Source organism: Monodelphis domestica, chromosome 3 (genome assembly GCF_027887165.1).
Source record: "Monodelphis domestica isolate mMonDom1 chromosome 3, mMonDom1.pri, whole genome shotgun sequence".
In the NCBI taxonomy this organism is placed as follows: Eukaryota; Metazoa; Chordata; class Mammalia; order Didelphimorphia; family Didelphidae; genus Monodelphis; species Monodelphis domestica.
Genome location: NC_077229.1, coordinates 440471225 through 440486957, shown reverse-complemented (window position 1 = coordinate 440486957; position 15733 = coordinate 440471225). Strand labels below are relative to the sequence as shown.

The window sequence follows — 15733 nt, the reverse complement described above, 5'->3', positions numbered from 1 at the left end:
TACCTTGGAACCAATACACCGTATTGATTCCAAGAAGGAAGGTAAGGTTAAAAAAAAAAATATATGGTACTGGTTAAGAGACAGAAGGGAGGATCAGTGGAGTAGACTTGGGGTAAGTGACCTCAGCAAGACAGTGTATGATAACCCAAAGATCCAAGCTTTTGGGACAAAACTCCACTATTTGACAAAAACTGATGGGAAAATAGGAAAAACAGTTTGGGAGATATTAGGTTTAGATCAACATCTCATACCCTACACCAAGATAAATTCAGGATGTGTGAATTACTTGAATATAAAGAAGGAAGCTATGAGTAAATTAGATAAATACAGAATAGTATACCTATCAGATCTGTGGGAAAGTAAGGTATTTAAGACCAAGTAAGAGATAGAAGAAAATATTACAAAATGTAAAATGAATAATTTTGATTACATTAAATTAAAAAGGTTTTGTACAAACAAAACCAATGCAAACAAAATTAGAAGGGAATCAACAAATTGGGGAAAATCTTTATAACAAAAACCTCTGACAAAGGTCTAATTACTCAAATATATAAGGAGCTAAGTCAATTGTACAAAAAAATCAAGTCATTCCCTAATTGATAAATGGTCAAAGGACATGAATAGGTGATTTTCAAATAAAGAAATCAGAACTATCAATAAGCACATGAAAAAAGTGTTCTAATCTCTTATAATTAGAGAAATACAAATCAAAACAACTCTGAGGTACTACTTCACACCTAGCAGATTGGCTAATATAACAGCAAAGGAAAGCAATGAATTTTGGAGGGGATGTGGCAAAATAGGGACATTACTGCATTGCTGGTGGAGTTGTGACTTGATCCAACCATTCTGGAAAGCAATTTGGAACTATGCCCAAAGGGCATTAAAAGACTGCATGCTCTTCTATCCAACCATAGCACTACTGGGTTTATACCCCAAAGAGATATAAAAAGGAAAAAGACATGTACAAGTATATTCATAGCTGTGCTCTTTGTGGTGGCAAAAAATAGGAAAATGAGGGGATGCCCTTCAATTGGGGAATGGCTGAACAAATTGTGGTATATGTTGGTGATGGAATACTATTGTGCTCAAAGGAATAATAATGTGGAGGAATTCCATGTGAACTGGAACGACTTCCAGGAATTGACACAGAGTGAATGGAGCAGAACCAGGAGAACCTTATACACAGAGACAGATATACTTTGGCACAATCGAATGTAATGGACTTCTCTACTAGCATCAATTCAATGATCCAAGACATTTCTGAAGGACTTATGAGAAAGGACACTATCCACATCCAGAGAAAAATATGTGGGAGTAGAAACAGAAAAAAAAATAACTTCTTGATCACATGTGTCAATGGGGATATGATTGGGGTTATAAACCCTAAATGATCACATTATTGCAAATATCAATAATATGGAAATAGGTCTTGACCAAAGACAGATGTAAAACTCAGGGGAATTGTGCATCAGATATGGGAGGGGATTGGAGGGAGGGGAGGGAAAGAATATGATTTTTGTAATCCTAGAGAAATGCTCTAAATTAATCAAGCAAATAAAATAAAAAAATTAAATCTCTCACACATTTGGATTCTATAACTCACTTACACTTCTGTTCTTTCCTATCTTTCTCTCTTTTTTTAAAAAGATTTCTAAAAAATCTTTTTTTTCAAAGCTGATTGTTCTACTATGAGTTCAAACTCATTTTTAAGAGACTTTTTACTATTATACATGAACTTAAAGTATATTTTTTATACTGTAGCACCATCTTAAAAGATCCTTGAACCACATATTATCTTTTAGCCTTTTAAATTTGGAAATGTTTCCCTTAACATCTCTTATCCTTCTGAATTCAAGCTTCTTCTCATTATTTCACTATCTCTGCCTTGCTTTTTGTATTTAGGTATATAAGAAACTCTTATATGAGGCTGAGTATTCTAGTATGAAGTCACTATTCCTCCTTGGGATTTGGGAGTCTTTCATTTTCAAAGAGGCTGCATCCTGCTCACAGTAATACATTAAGAAGTGTGTACACTAGCTCATTTGCTGTCCTCTCGGGGTTCTGGGGTTACCTCAGGAGCTAGGAGTGGCTTTATCTTTGCTGCCATTGGTTTGAGCCCTCCCCATTCCTCCATTATTAAGGGGTAACCCAATTCCATTTAAGATTGGTCAGCTTTTCCAGAAGGAAATTTTCTTCAAAGACAGCTTATCCAAATATATAAATATTTCCCTTAACACCTCTGAGCCTTAATCACATGGACAGCACCTTGGTTTCTGAAGGGAGTAGGCTTACCTTAGTTCAGTTCCTAGATAATATTGGTTCTACCTACTTCATGCCCAAAGGTGACATTTCTGCCAGATGAATCCTCATCTGAGCTATTTGGGGACCTGAAGGTCCTCATAAAGATCAGTCCTTGATCCTTGGGACATCACTGCTACAACTCATTTGATCTTAGCTTCCTGTAGCTTGTCCTCTTGGCATTTAGAATTTCCAAGTCTGGAGGGAGACTTTACCCTCTTCTCCAGATGTGACAGAGAAGAACAGTCTCTGAGATTCCCTAGAAGTAAATGAGGCTAAAAAATATTAAATAAAACTAATAGACCTTTATGAATACCTCAGCAAGCACACAAAGAGTCTCGTCTTCATTATATGATTAGACTCCTGGAACCAGTTTTAGAATGTTTACACATGTTCTGCAGTCTATCTCTCCAAGGTACTTCCTTTACATTTCATTATGATCCTCCTCCTGGGAAGAGGCTTTCTGGAGTCTTCTTATGGAACGATTTTGCCCCAGATGCTCTAGACATGCACAGACTCCCATTATATTTACATCAAATTTCCTCCCATCAGCTATGTTCATGATCAAATGGATTGTTGTGGGAATGGTTAGGGTTGTATCAACTGTGATGATAAAAGAAGAGCTTCAGAGACCCAAATAAATAAACATAATTGGGGAAACTGGAGGGATAAATATGAAGATGTTTCTTAATCCTCCCTGAAATGGCGGTGGGGTCAGGGTTAGAACAGAAACACATAGCTAAGGGGCACAGGAAGGGATGGCATTTTAAGCTCTGTCAGATGGGTTGTGTAAAGAACTCTGAAGGGGAAGCTAGGTAACACAATGAATAGAAAACCAGGTCTCCAGTCAGGTGGACCTTGGTTCAAATTTGGATTCAGATACTTCCTAGCTATGTGACCCTAATCAAGTAATTTCATCCCAATTAGCCTTTGCTACCTTTCTATCTTAGGACTGATCCTGAGGGGGCAGCTGAGTGGCCCAGAGACTGGAGATCCTGGATTCAAATCTGACCTCAGATACTTCCTAGCTATGTAATCTTGGGCAAGTCACTTGACCCCCATTGCCTAGCCCTTACTGCTCTTCTGCCTTAGAACCAATACACAGTATTGATTCTAAGATGAAAGGTAAGGGATTTTTTTTTTAAGAATTGATTCTGAGGCAAGACATAAGGGAAAAAAGAAAAGAAGAATCTGGGTTCAAATTTCTTATCTGATATTTATTACCCACATGACTTTGGGTTGGTTACTTCGATTTCTCATCTGTCAAATGAGGGGACTAGACTATATGATCACTGAAGATGGGTCCAGCTCTAGTACCAAAAGTATTTCCTGGAAACAATTCAGATTCAGAGATAGGCTAGCAGGGGAGAACAGGGGGCCAGGACAGCAGTAAATGGGCAGTTATTCTTTTGCTGGTACAGTTTCAGGAAGGGTATTAGACTACAATTACATCTCTCTACTGCTCGTTAGGTAACTGCAATCTAGAAGTCAAATACTCTTAAAGAGACTTGGAATAAAAACTGCTTTCCCTGGTCATTATCAAAGGGAGAGAATAACCTACTCTTGCCATTATAGTTCCAGTCCATCAGACACAAGTTACACAAAAGGCATTCTTAGGGAGTAAAAACATTTATCTAAGCAAATGCTAACAAAAACCCAAAGATTTAGATCTGTAGATTTCAATATCTAGCTCTCTCACTGCATCTCTCTGTCTGCCTGTCTCTGTCTCTTTCTGCCTCTGTCACTTCGTTCTCTGTCTCACTTTCTCTCAGTGCCAGCTTGGTCAACCTTATGTTAAATGCCACAAAAAAGGAATAAGCATTCATTACATGCCTACTATGTGTTAGACACGGGTACAAGTACAAAAAATGAAATAGTTTATGCTGACAAAGGGCTTATCTTATGAAAGACTTGTTACATAGTGAATTATGTTATAGGAAGATTTCAGTGTAATGATTTTTTTTCTTTAAAAATGTTTATTACTTTTATTTGTTACTTATTTATTTTTCTGCAATTTCATTTAACTTTAATTAGTTAATTTCAGTTCATTGTAGTTGACTATCTAGGGTTCTTTAAGTACAATATCATTCTATTAGGAAAAAGAATAATTTTGCTTCTTCATTATCTATGCTTTAACATAATTTCCTTTTCTTATCTTATAGCTATGTCGAGAATGTCTGGTACCATGTGAAGTAGAAATGGTCACAAAAGACTATTTCTGTTTTATTCCTGATTTTGTTGGAAACAATACTAAGATATTCCATTTAAGCATAAAGCTAGCTCTTGTAATAGAGAGAGAAGGGACTTGAAAGATGAAGGGACCAGAAAGCAGCTGTTTTTTGAGGACTGAGTTCTGTGTAGCACTTCTTCTTCCTCCACTAAGCTGGGCAGCTATAATGGAGGCAGTCAGTCCACCTCTCACAGCCTTCTTCTTTTGATGAATTGATAACCCCTCCTATTACATAGACTCTGAGTCAGTTCTGTTGTAATCTAAAGTTATCAAATTTATTTTCTTGAAAGGAAGGGAGAGAGCATAGAGGGAAAATAGGGAGATCCCTGCTAACTATTTCCTATGGCAAACTTTTGATGGTTGGATCAAAAACTCTCTTAAGTTTCCCTAAGGGAAAATTATAGTTCAAGGTGGTCTTCAGTTTAGGGCAAGAAACTTCATTCAGCGTAGTCAAGCAAAAGAGTTGAGAAGAGTATCTCTCTCATCCAGCTCTTTCCCAGAGTCTCAGACAAGAAGACTGACCAGAAATCTCTCTCTGGCCAACAGTTTTCCTTTTGAATCTTCATGGAACTCTCCCATCCCCCCGCAAGTCCTGAATGCTCCATTTGCCCCCCTAGAAACATTTTTCTTCAAATTGCAGGTTTCCCTTGTCCTTGGCAAATTCCTTGTTCACACTCAGTTTTAGACATATTGTCTTTATTATTTTAAGAAAAGAACCATTTGCTCCTATATTTCATAGCATTAAAAAAAAACTAGAAATGGTGGTTGTATTTTGTAAAAAGCTTTTGGGGCATCTTTTAATGTATTCACATGGCTTATTAAAATTTTAATTTTCCTAATATTAAACCAAGCCTACATATTACTAGTATAAATACAGTCTGGTTGTTGTATATAATCCTTGTGATAAGTTGTTTTAGAACATTCTTTTACTCTTTTCACAAATGGTTTATGTATTCTTTTTTAAAAATTTCTTTGTATAGTTGATAGAAAATACTATTGAATCCATTTGGTTTTGGATGTTTTTTCTTTCAGAGTTCACTTATGACTTGTGTAGTTTCTTCCTTTCAGATTCAATTAAATTCTTCATCTTGTTCTATTAATTTGGGTATTTTATGTTTTTGCAAAGACTCATTTGTTTCATTTTCCAGTTTTATTGGCATATAATTGGGCCAAATTATTTCTGATGTAATACTCTATTTCATCTTCATTTACTATGAATTTTCTGTTTTCATTTTTAATACTGGTAATTTGTTTTTCCTTTTTTTTAAACTAATAAGTTGTCTATTTTATTGGTTTTTAAATTTTTGCTAGATTTATTTAATTTAATGGATTTTTTCTTTTCAGTTTTGTTAATCCCGTTCTTGAATTTTAATAGTATTCTTTTGGAGTTTGATTGAGTTTTTGAAAATTTTGGTTTTGTAAGTTTTTTAGTTGTGTGTCAGATTTGTTTATCTTTTCTTCTTTCTTTCTTTCTTTTTTTTTTGGTTAATGAAAATGTTTACAGATATAATTTTTTTCCTAAGGACTTTTTTGGTCAAAAATTTGGTCTAAAATTTTAGATAAATTGTCTCATTATTAGTTATTTATATGATTTATTCTTTGATTCATCAATTCTTTAAGATTACATTATTTATTTTCCAAGTGATTCTTTATACTTTTTTCCCAGTGCCTTTTTATTTAATATAATTGTATTGTATTATGATCAGCAAAGAATATGTATAATATTTCTGTTCTGCTGCATTTGCTCTGAAAATTTTATAACCTAACATATAATTAATTTTTATGAAGGCCCACTATAAAGCTGAGTTAAAAGATTAAAAAAATTTTTATTAATGGAATTTATTTCTAGGTATCTAAGTCCCTCCCTCCTCTCACCACACCACAGAAGGCATCATTTGGCCAACAGATATGTATAAATAGATAATGTCTTTCATGTTTCCATTTTTCAGTTCATTCTCTGGAGGTGAACATTCAAAAGTGATTCTTCAAATATTAAATCTGTAACTGCATGGAATGATCTCTTGGTTCTGTATATTTTACTCCATTATCTTATAGGTCTTTCCAAGTTTAAAAAAATTAATCTGCTAATTGTTTATGATACAATAGTACTCCACCACAATCATATACCACAATTTGTTTAGTCATTCCCCATTTGGTGGACATTTCCTCAATTTGCCACCACAAAGACAACTGCTTTAAATACTTTGGAACATATAGTTTCTTTTCCATTTCCCCTGATCTCCTTGGGAAACAAACCCAGCAATAATTTCTGGGTCACAGAGTATACATAGTTTTATTTCTCTCTGAGCAAGATTCCAAATTTCTCTCCAAAATGACGCAATAGATTCACAGTTCTACCAGCAGTGCATTAGTGTACTCATTTTTCCAAATACCCTCCAAAATTTGCCATTTTAGCTAATCTGATGATAAGATGACATCTCAGAATTCTTTGCATTTGAATTTACCTAATCAGTAGTGATTTAGAGCATTATTTTCATTTGTCTATATATGGCCTTGATTTCTTCATCTGAAAACAAATTGTTCATATCTTTTGCCTATGTATCAATTAGGGGATGGTTCTTATTTCCAAAAATTTGACAAAGTTCTCTTCATATTTTAGATATGAGACCTCTATCTGAGAAACTGTCTCTGAAAATTTCCCTCCCAATTTTCTACTTTCCTTCTAAACTTGGAAATATTTATTTTATTTATAGAAAACCTTTTCAATTTAATATACTCAGAATTATCCATTCTGCATCTCATAATGCTTTCTACCTCTATCATATCTAACTTTTCTAAAATTCAATACAGGACATTAACTTTTGATTTATTTTTTGTTTAGATTTATGTAAGGCCAAAAGGGGGTGTATCAAAGTACCTCATTGTAAAGTTCAACTATTTCTACTTGTAATCATATTGTTTTGCTTCTAAGGATTTAGATGTTATGTCATTTCATGCATATATGTTAAATATTGAAATTCATTGTCTTTTAACAAAATGCAGTTTCCCTGTTTATTTTTTCTGTCTTTTTACTATTGTTTTATTTGAATCAAACTACTACCCTTGTTTTTTTGAGTTCAGTCAAGATGTAATAGATTTTGTTCTAGACTCTTATTTTAATTCTTAGTGAGACTTTATTTTTCAAGCAAGTTCCTTGCCGCCCCCCCAAATATATATTGTTGAGTTTTTCTTTCTAATCTGTTCTGCCACCCTCTTCCATTTCATGAGTGAGTACATCCCATTCAGTCAGAGTAATGATAGATAACTGTATTTCCCTCTATCCCATTATCCTTTAATGTTTCCATTTATTAACTATTTTGTCTCCCTTTACAAAAGTTGTTGTCTAATGTTTCCTCTTGTCATGAAGGGAACCTTAGGTTCTTGAAGATCCTGACAAAGTGCTAGCTCTAACTTGTTCAGAACAAGCTAGAGATATGGAAAGTCATAGTGGAAAAAGATGGATACACTGGTGTCTATCAACTGTGTGATTTTTTAGCAAGTCAATCACCTCTAGGCCTTCAGTCTATCTGTAAAATGATATTGAACTAAATGACCTTTAACATATCTTTTAACTCTAAATACAATGAAACACTCCTCAAAAAGGCTATCTACTCTCATTATTTTTACTTCATCCTTCACTCATTTTTTCAAATCCTTGTAATGTAATCTGGCTTTTAACTTTTTCAACCCATCTGAAACTGTTCTCTCTACTGTTACTGAGGACCTCTTAACTGCTAAATCCAAAGGAATTTTCTGTCCTCCTCTTGGCTATCTCTTCAGTTTTTGAGACTGTTGAATAGCCCCTCATATTGGATAGTCTCCTGTCCCTTGATTTTTGGGACATTCTTCTTTTCTGGTTCTCCTCCTATCAGTATGGCCACTCCTTTTTAGTTCATTTACCCTTTTGCTGCTCCCTAACCAAGACCGCCACTAAAGGATCAATGCTGGAGTCTGTTCTCTTCTTTCATTATACCTTATTCCTTGATTACCTCATTAAATCTCACAAGTTCAATCATCATTTGTATACATATGACTCCTAGGTCTATGTATGGTTAATATTAATCTCTCTACTGAACTCCAATTCTCCTTTATTTGCTATTAGAAATCTCTGCTTAGATTGATTTATCATTGGCATCTCAGATAAAAGCAGTCCAAAAAAATAACTCATCCTCCATAAACCTGCTTCTCCTTTTTTACTTCTGTGATTTGATAGAGGGGCCCAATATGCCTATAGTCACCTAGTGATGCAATGTCTGAATCAATCAACAAACACTTATTTTTTTTAAACTCTTACCTTCTGTCCTGGAGCCAATACTGTGGATTGGCTCCAAGACAGAAGAGTGGTAAGGGCTAGGCAATGGGGGTCAAGTGACTTGCCCAAGGTCACACAGCTGGGAAGTGTCTGAGACCAGATTTGAACCTAGGACCTCCCATCTCTAGGCCTGGCTCCCAATCCACTGAGCAACCCAGCTGCCCTCTCAACAAACAATTATTAAGCAACTAGGAGGTGACAGTTGCTATATTAAGTGATAGAGATACAAAGACAAAAATGAAATTGCCCTTCACAGAACTTGTTGTTGCTCATCCTTCAGTTTGGAAGAGGACCAATGACATCAGAGGGTGATGTCTTGACTTGCACATGAATTAAACTTAAGCAAGACAGAGTTGCACAAAGTCCTTGGCCTCCTTCTTTCATCCAGGGTCATTGGAATCCAGTAACAGGACAAAAGTCAGGAGGACTGGTGATGGCCTGGGTTGAAATAGGTGATCTTGGCATCTCTGATGTCTGACCAAGCTTTAAACATTCCACAGCACCTGTTTTAGCCTCCTTCATGGCCTCTGGAACAAATTGTTCTCATTCCCTCATTCTGCCCAGGGATAGGGGAAGGTCTTTATGTGCTTGAGTTAGACATCTCTCTAACTTACCTTCAACCTGGCAGCTATACATGCTACAGCTTCTTCAAGCCACAGTTGAGAATTTAGTGCCAAGTTGACATCAAGATAAGCAGCCCCCAAAAAGGCTAGGCAAGCCCTCAAACCAGAATTGCTAATCTTCCCTGAACACTTCATACATCCTTTTATGTATATTACATTCTACCAGAGGAAATGGCAAGTACACAAATAGGTATATGCAAAATATGTTCCAAGTAGATTCAAGATTGTTTGAGGAGGAAAAACAATAGAAGTTTGGGGGAGAGAACAGGTTCCCAGAAAGTAACATTCCAAGGTGAGCTTTGAAAGACACTTGAGATTCTAGGAATCCGAGGTGAATATGGAGTACATTCCAGGCATGAGACCCAATCTGTGCAATAACAGAGAAGAGAAATAGACTATTGTCTATGTGGAATAGCTGGAAACATAGTTTGACTAGATCATAGAACATGTGAATTGGAAAGATATATAATAAAACTAGGAAGAAGATGAAGCTAGATCATAAAGAGCCTTAAAAACTGAACAGAAGAGTTTGTTTTTGACCCTAGAGATAATTTGGAACCACTGGAATTCATTCAGTAGTGTAGTGACATGATCAGACCTGAGCTTTAAGCAAATAACCTTGGCAATTATGTGGAAGATAGATTGAAGAGAGGAAATACCTGAGTCAGAGGCCAGTTTAGGAAATTTTTACAATAGTTCAGGTGTGAAGTGATGAGGATCTGAGCTAGTAGTGGTGACTATGTGAGTAGAAAGAAGAGAAGGGATATAAGAGATGCCATAGAGATGGAAATGATAAGACTTAGCCACAAATTAACTGTGAGGAATAAAGGAGATTAAGAAATCAAGGATAATATTGGATTTCTGAATCTGGGAATGCCTCTGTCAAGAATGGGAAAGTTTAGAAAAGAAATTAGTTTGAGGGGGAAAGAGTGAGATCTATCTTGAATATGCTGAATTAAGAGATATCTGTCTTCAGGATGTCAATTCTTAATCATGCATTAGGTGGTTGATAATTTTGGATGGGGCTAAATATATATTTCTGCAACCATCTACATTGTGACAGAAGCAGGCACTAAAGAAAAAATGCCAGGCTGAAGAGTGTGTGAAACTGATCATCTTGATGGGGGAGGGGCTCCAAGGGATTGGAATCTTGAGGAGGAGAAGACACTGGCTGGTAGAGGAGTTGGGCTCTCAGTCGAGAGAAGGTTGAAAACGACTTTGTCCTGAGGGTTACTCACTTTTCCTGTTGGTGACTGGAAATCTTTCCCCCCCAAATTTCCCAATTGAAAAGACTATTGAAAAGAAACCTGAGAAAGACATCTTAAATCTCTGTTTGATTTTACGTCAGCTCCTGTTGCCCTGAGTCTGAACTGTGGCTGAGGGGCCAAACCCAAGGTGAGTCAACTTGAATTTCTCTCAGGGGGCTCGGGCTGCCAAGGCCTGAGTTCCTCCCAAACTTGAGGATGGAGGGAAAAGGTTTTTAGATAGAGACAGGGACCCTCTTTCCTCCACTTTCCTCTCCCATTCTTTCCATTCTAGTTATTCTTTGTATTACCCCAATTGAGTTGACATTAAAATAATTATCTTTTCCCTAAGCTGAGTGTGAGTGAACAGATCAAGGGGAGACCCTTTGGTCTCAAGGAGTGGAGGGAGAACAAGAGGGACAAGAACAAATCTGGGAAAGCAGCTTTAGCTAAGGAGGGAAGGCAGAAGGGGGGAAATCTTCAAATACCCTCTCCTCTCCCTGAGCCAACCTTAAACATCAGTTGTCTCCCCTGAACCCCACTTTGAAAAAGGGGGTCTCTCCACTCTTTCCCCCTCTCTATACTGAAAGTATTAGCCCCTCTAATCGAAATTAACCTCCCCTTGAATACAGCATAGAGATAATAATTGTGCTCTTGGGGCATAGGGACTAGTTTAGGAGGCTATTTAAATAATATAATTGTTAGATGCTTGAACCTACTGCAGTTACTAATAGAGAGCATAGATAGAGAATCAAAATCAAAGCAGAGTGTTGGTATACATCTACATTTACTGAGGTGACTGAGAACAAGCAGTCTGACAGGTTAGGAGAACCAAAAGAGAGAATTATCAGGGGGACACAGAGAAGCGGGGCTATTCAGGGGGATGGAGTGCTTAACAGTGTTTATATGTTGTGGAGAAGTCAAGAAGGATAGGGATAGAAAAAAGACCACAAAATTTGACAGTTATTGATCATTGGTAACTTTGGAGAGAGAAATTTCACTTGAGTGATGAAATCAGAAGCCATATTGAAAGTGAATTAAATGAAATGAAGTAGAGGTAATGAGGGTAGACAGATTATGTATGGATTTTCTATGAAAAGGAGAACAAATCTAGGATGATGACTTCAGGAGATGGTAGGGTCTAGTGAGTTTTTTTACAGGATAAGTTTAAGAGGAATGAGATACCAGGAAAGAAAAAATTATAGGAGGTTATTATTGGATAAAGGAATATTTAAGATCTTGATCATGAAAGGGGAACAGTGATGTGATGAGCGATCAACAATGTCAAAATCCTTATGTGTGGCTAAAGCTGGTAGAGGAACAGATCATAGAAATCGAAGACATTAAAGAATTGGGAGATCAGGATTGAAAGAAAGTTGACAAATATGTTAAAATTCCCAGGTATAATGATTATCCTCAACTCTTCCTTCTCTCCCATCTCCCAGATTTAGTCAGTTGCCATGAATTGTCTGTTTGACTTCCATAATATATCTTATATACTGTTAATATGGAATGTTTAAGGGGAAGAGACAAGAGGTAAATATCTAAATATTTTAGGTTTATTGATGGGGAAATAGGTTAGGAATGAGGGTAACAAAGGAGAAGGAAACTTTCTTAATCTTATCTCCAAACTAATTTCCCTTAATACTATCCTAATGGCAAACTTATTCCCCCCAAACAGAACCTCACAAACTAGTCCAGAAATGGTCCAAGATCCCAGACATAAAGTCCAAATTAGGTCCAGAAGAGATTTCATGGATCTTTCTTTGGTTTTCAAACTAGCTGCCAGCAGCCTATTCAAGTCTCTCTCTCCTCAAGCTGGCATCTCACAAAGGGCCAGATATCTCATAGAAAGGTGAAAATCACAGTTACCTGTAAAAGCCACAGCAAGAAGTCTGGTTTCAGTTGGGACCCCAACCCTCCTTAAAATTTTGACCCAGGCCCATATAACTGGGAAGAGGTAGGATGGTGGAAAGATCTGTACTGTAGTGGGAGGTGGAGGTGAGGACACTGAGGTGTGCCCAGGATTACCTCACATCTGGAATATGCTGAAGCAGTGGGTTGAAACCTAAACTCACAGCCTAGGGTGCAGGAGAAGCTAAGTGGGAGTTCTTAAAGAGCTTCTGAATGATACAAAAATTTACTCTGAAATAAGACAAGAGGAAATGACTGTTACAAAACAAAAGATGAGCAAGAACAAAGAAGATGCTCCCCATGAGCTGGAAAGCCAGTTCATATTACGCTTACCCCCAGAATATGCTTCTACTGTGAGAAGGGCAATACAATCTGGAAGTGTTAATCTGAAAGATAAGTTGACCATTGAATTACATGCAGATGGACGTCATGGAATTGTCCGAGTGGATCGTGCCCCATTAGCTGCTAAGGTGGTTGACCTTCCCTGTGTTACTGAATCCATGAAAACCATAGATAAAAAAACCTTTTACAAGACAGCAGATATCTGCCAGATGCTTGTGTGCAGTGTCGATGGGGATCTTTACCCTCCTCCAGAAGAACCAGTTGCTACTACTGATCCAAAAGCAAGTAAGAAAAAAGATAAAGACAGGGAGAGAAAATTCATCTGGAACCATGGTATCACTCTGCCACTAAAGAATGTCAGAAAGAGAAGGTTCCGTAAGACAGCCAAGAAGAAATATATTGAATCACCAGATGTGGAAAAAGAAGTAAAAAGGCTTCTAAGTACAGATGCAGAAGCTGTCAGTACCCGGTGGGAAGTAATTGCAGAAGATGAAACAAAGGAAGCAGACAACCAAGTTTCCCTGGCAGGCCTAGATATTTCCTCTCCAGGAATGAGTGGCCATAAGCAGGGCCATGGCTCCTCAGAACATGATGAACTTCGAGAGATATTTAATGACATTAGCAGCAGTAGTGAAGAGGAAGATGAGAGAGATCCTCATGATGATGAAGACATAAACATCATTGACACTGAGGAAGACCTAGAGAGGCAGCTACAAGACAAGCTTGATGAATCTGATGAACAGCGCCAAGAAAACGAGCAAACAAATCAGATGGTTATGGGAATTCAGAAGCAGATTGATATAATGAAAGGGAAACTCCAGGAGACTCAAGGGAGAGCAAAGCGACAGGAAGATCTCATTATCAAAGTTGAAAATCTGGCACTCAAGACTCGTCTTCAGGCTGTCCTGGATGAGCTCAAACAACAGGAAGAACGAGAGAAGCAACAGCTCAGTTCTTTGGAGGAACAGCTAGAATCACTCCTGGAAAAATAAGTCCCTGCCTATAAATTCACTGTTCCCCTCATACTGGCAAATGGTTCACATTCCATCCTTTGGCTTGAAGATTATTCATCTGGAAATTTGACTTTATTTACATTTTACCATTTTTCTGTTGCCTAGTTTGAATTTTATCTCTGTGGCACCTTTTATTTGCTAGCAACTTATATACTATTAAGTAAGACATAGGTGAGAAAAGTTTGGTTGTATGAGTTTTGGGATTAGTAGATTAAATTGTAGATATTCCTACTTTTATTCCAAAACTTTCTTTAAAAATATTGAGAAAATTGTATTGTTTTGTGATAAAAGACCCAACTCACTTGTAAGGAGATTCAAAGATAGATGCTGAAAGCTTGTTTTGTATACATTTTAAGTTCTCAACTGTTACAGATAACTTCTCACACATAGAAGACCAAAACATATGTAGTGGTAGATAACTCCCACATAAATAAAAACGACTAATATACAGCTATTCATGTTTATAATAGAAGTGGCTTTCTCCTGAGCATTTGTCTATTTTTCCTTGAATAATGTTGTTCAGTGCATTAACAAACAGCTATTTTTATATAGAGAGGGATACACCTTGTTTGGCAACTTTTAGGGCTACATTTTTCATTTCTCCATCACAAATGATAAAAATATTATTCTCTTCTGGTATTAAATAGATTTCTGTTTAAATTCTGACCTACCTTGAATTTAAACACAATAGAGTTCCAAGTTAATCTTTCATGCTGTGATCCAGTTTTTACAACTGTAATAAAGAATTATTTCTTTCCCTAAAAAAAAAAAAAAAAAAAATTTGACCCAGGCTCTCATGTGATTCTGTGTCACATGATCCTACCAATCATTTTGCACACTTTCTTTGCTTACTACAATACATACCCTTCTCTTTACTTGCATAGCTGCCACCTTAATTTAGGTTCTTATTATTCTAACTTGTTATTTCAGTCTTCCCTTGCCCATTTATAAGGCATAACATACACTGCCCATTATTTTAATATCTTCCTAACTGACTTCTCAGCTTCTAGTTTCTTCCCTCTCGAATTCATTTTCCACATACATGCTAAAATAATCTTCTTCATTGTGTGGGTCCTTTAAGGGGTAAATTTTATGGTTGGACTGAATATATATATAAAAAAAAATATATATATATATATATATTTTTTTTTTTTTTTAAATTTGGTTGCCAGGATTTAAATTCTAAATCCCAAAGATATACACAAGTCAGAATGGAAATTTATGGTGGTTTATTTACAAGAGAAGGAAGAAATTGAAAATGAGAAAGAGAGAGGAAAAAGGGAAGGATAGCTGCCCAGGCTTGGTCTGAATCCAGCAAGAGTTCAAAGGCCTCAGCCAAGGGGTCTCTCCAGAGGCTAGCGACTCCACAAAACCAAGGGAAAGGGAGTCCAAAGAGATGGGCCTTTCCAGAGGTTTTTGCCTCCAGAAAAGCCAAGGAAAGGGGAGTCAGTCTTTTCATTCACCACGTGATCCTCCAAGGGGAGCAGTCTCAGGTCTCAGGCTCAAGCTCCTCCATGGTCAAGTTCCAAGGCCAAGTCCCTCTCACAGGAAGTGACGCAAAATATAAAGGCAGTTCTCTATGTCACTTCCTATGTCTTACATGTATCAATGGTGGCTTAAACTTGGCTTTGAATGGCCCAGGGGGTCAGTCAGTTGTTTCTGATCTGTCACTTGTTAGCACACATCAGTCAAAGACATTCCTCCCCCACACTTAATCCTTAAGTGGTGGTGTATACATTCCTGGTTGCTAAAAT

The 15733-nt window shown here is 36.8% G+C and overlaps 1 protein-coding gene across 1 annotated transcript; it reads left to right on the top strand.

Annotated features, from left to right (window-relative positions):
* Nucleotides 1-12709: 12709 nt before the first annotated feature.
* Nucleotides 12710-14379, top strand: LOC130458497 (transcription initiation factor TFIID subunit 7). Its single transcript, XM_056824536.1, has one exon. It carries the CDS (start codon nt 12876-12878, stop codon nt 13956-13958), a length of 1083 nt encoding a protein of 360 aa, XP_056680514.1. The 5' UTR covers nt 12710-12875; the 3' UTR covers nt 13959-14379.
* The last annotated feature ends 1354 nt before the right edge of the window (nt 14380-15733 follow it).

What these genes read in the sequence shown, in the direction of transcription:
- LOC130458497 (XM_056824536.1), top strand. Translation starts at nt 12,876, where the DNA reads ATGACTGTTACAAAACAAAAGATGAGCAAGAACAAAGAAGATGCTCCC.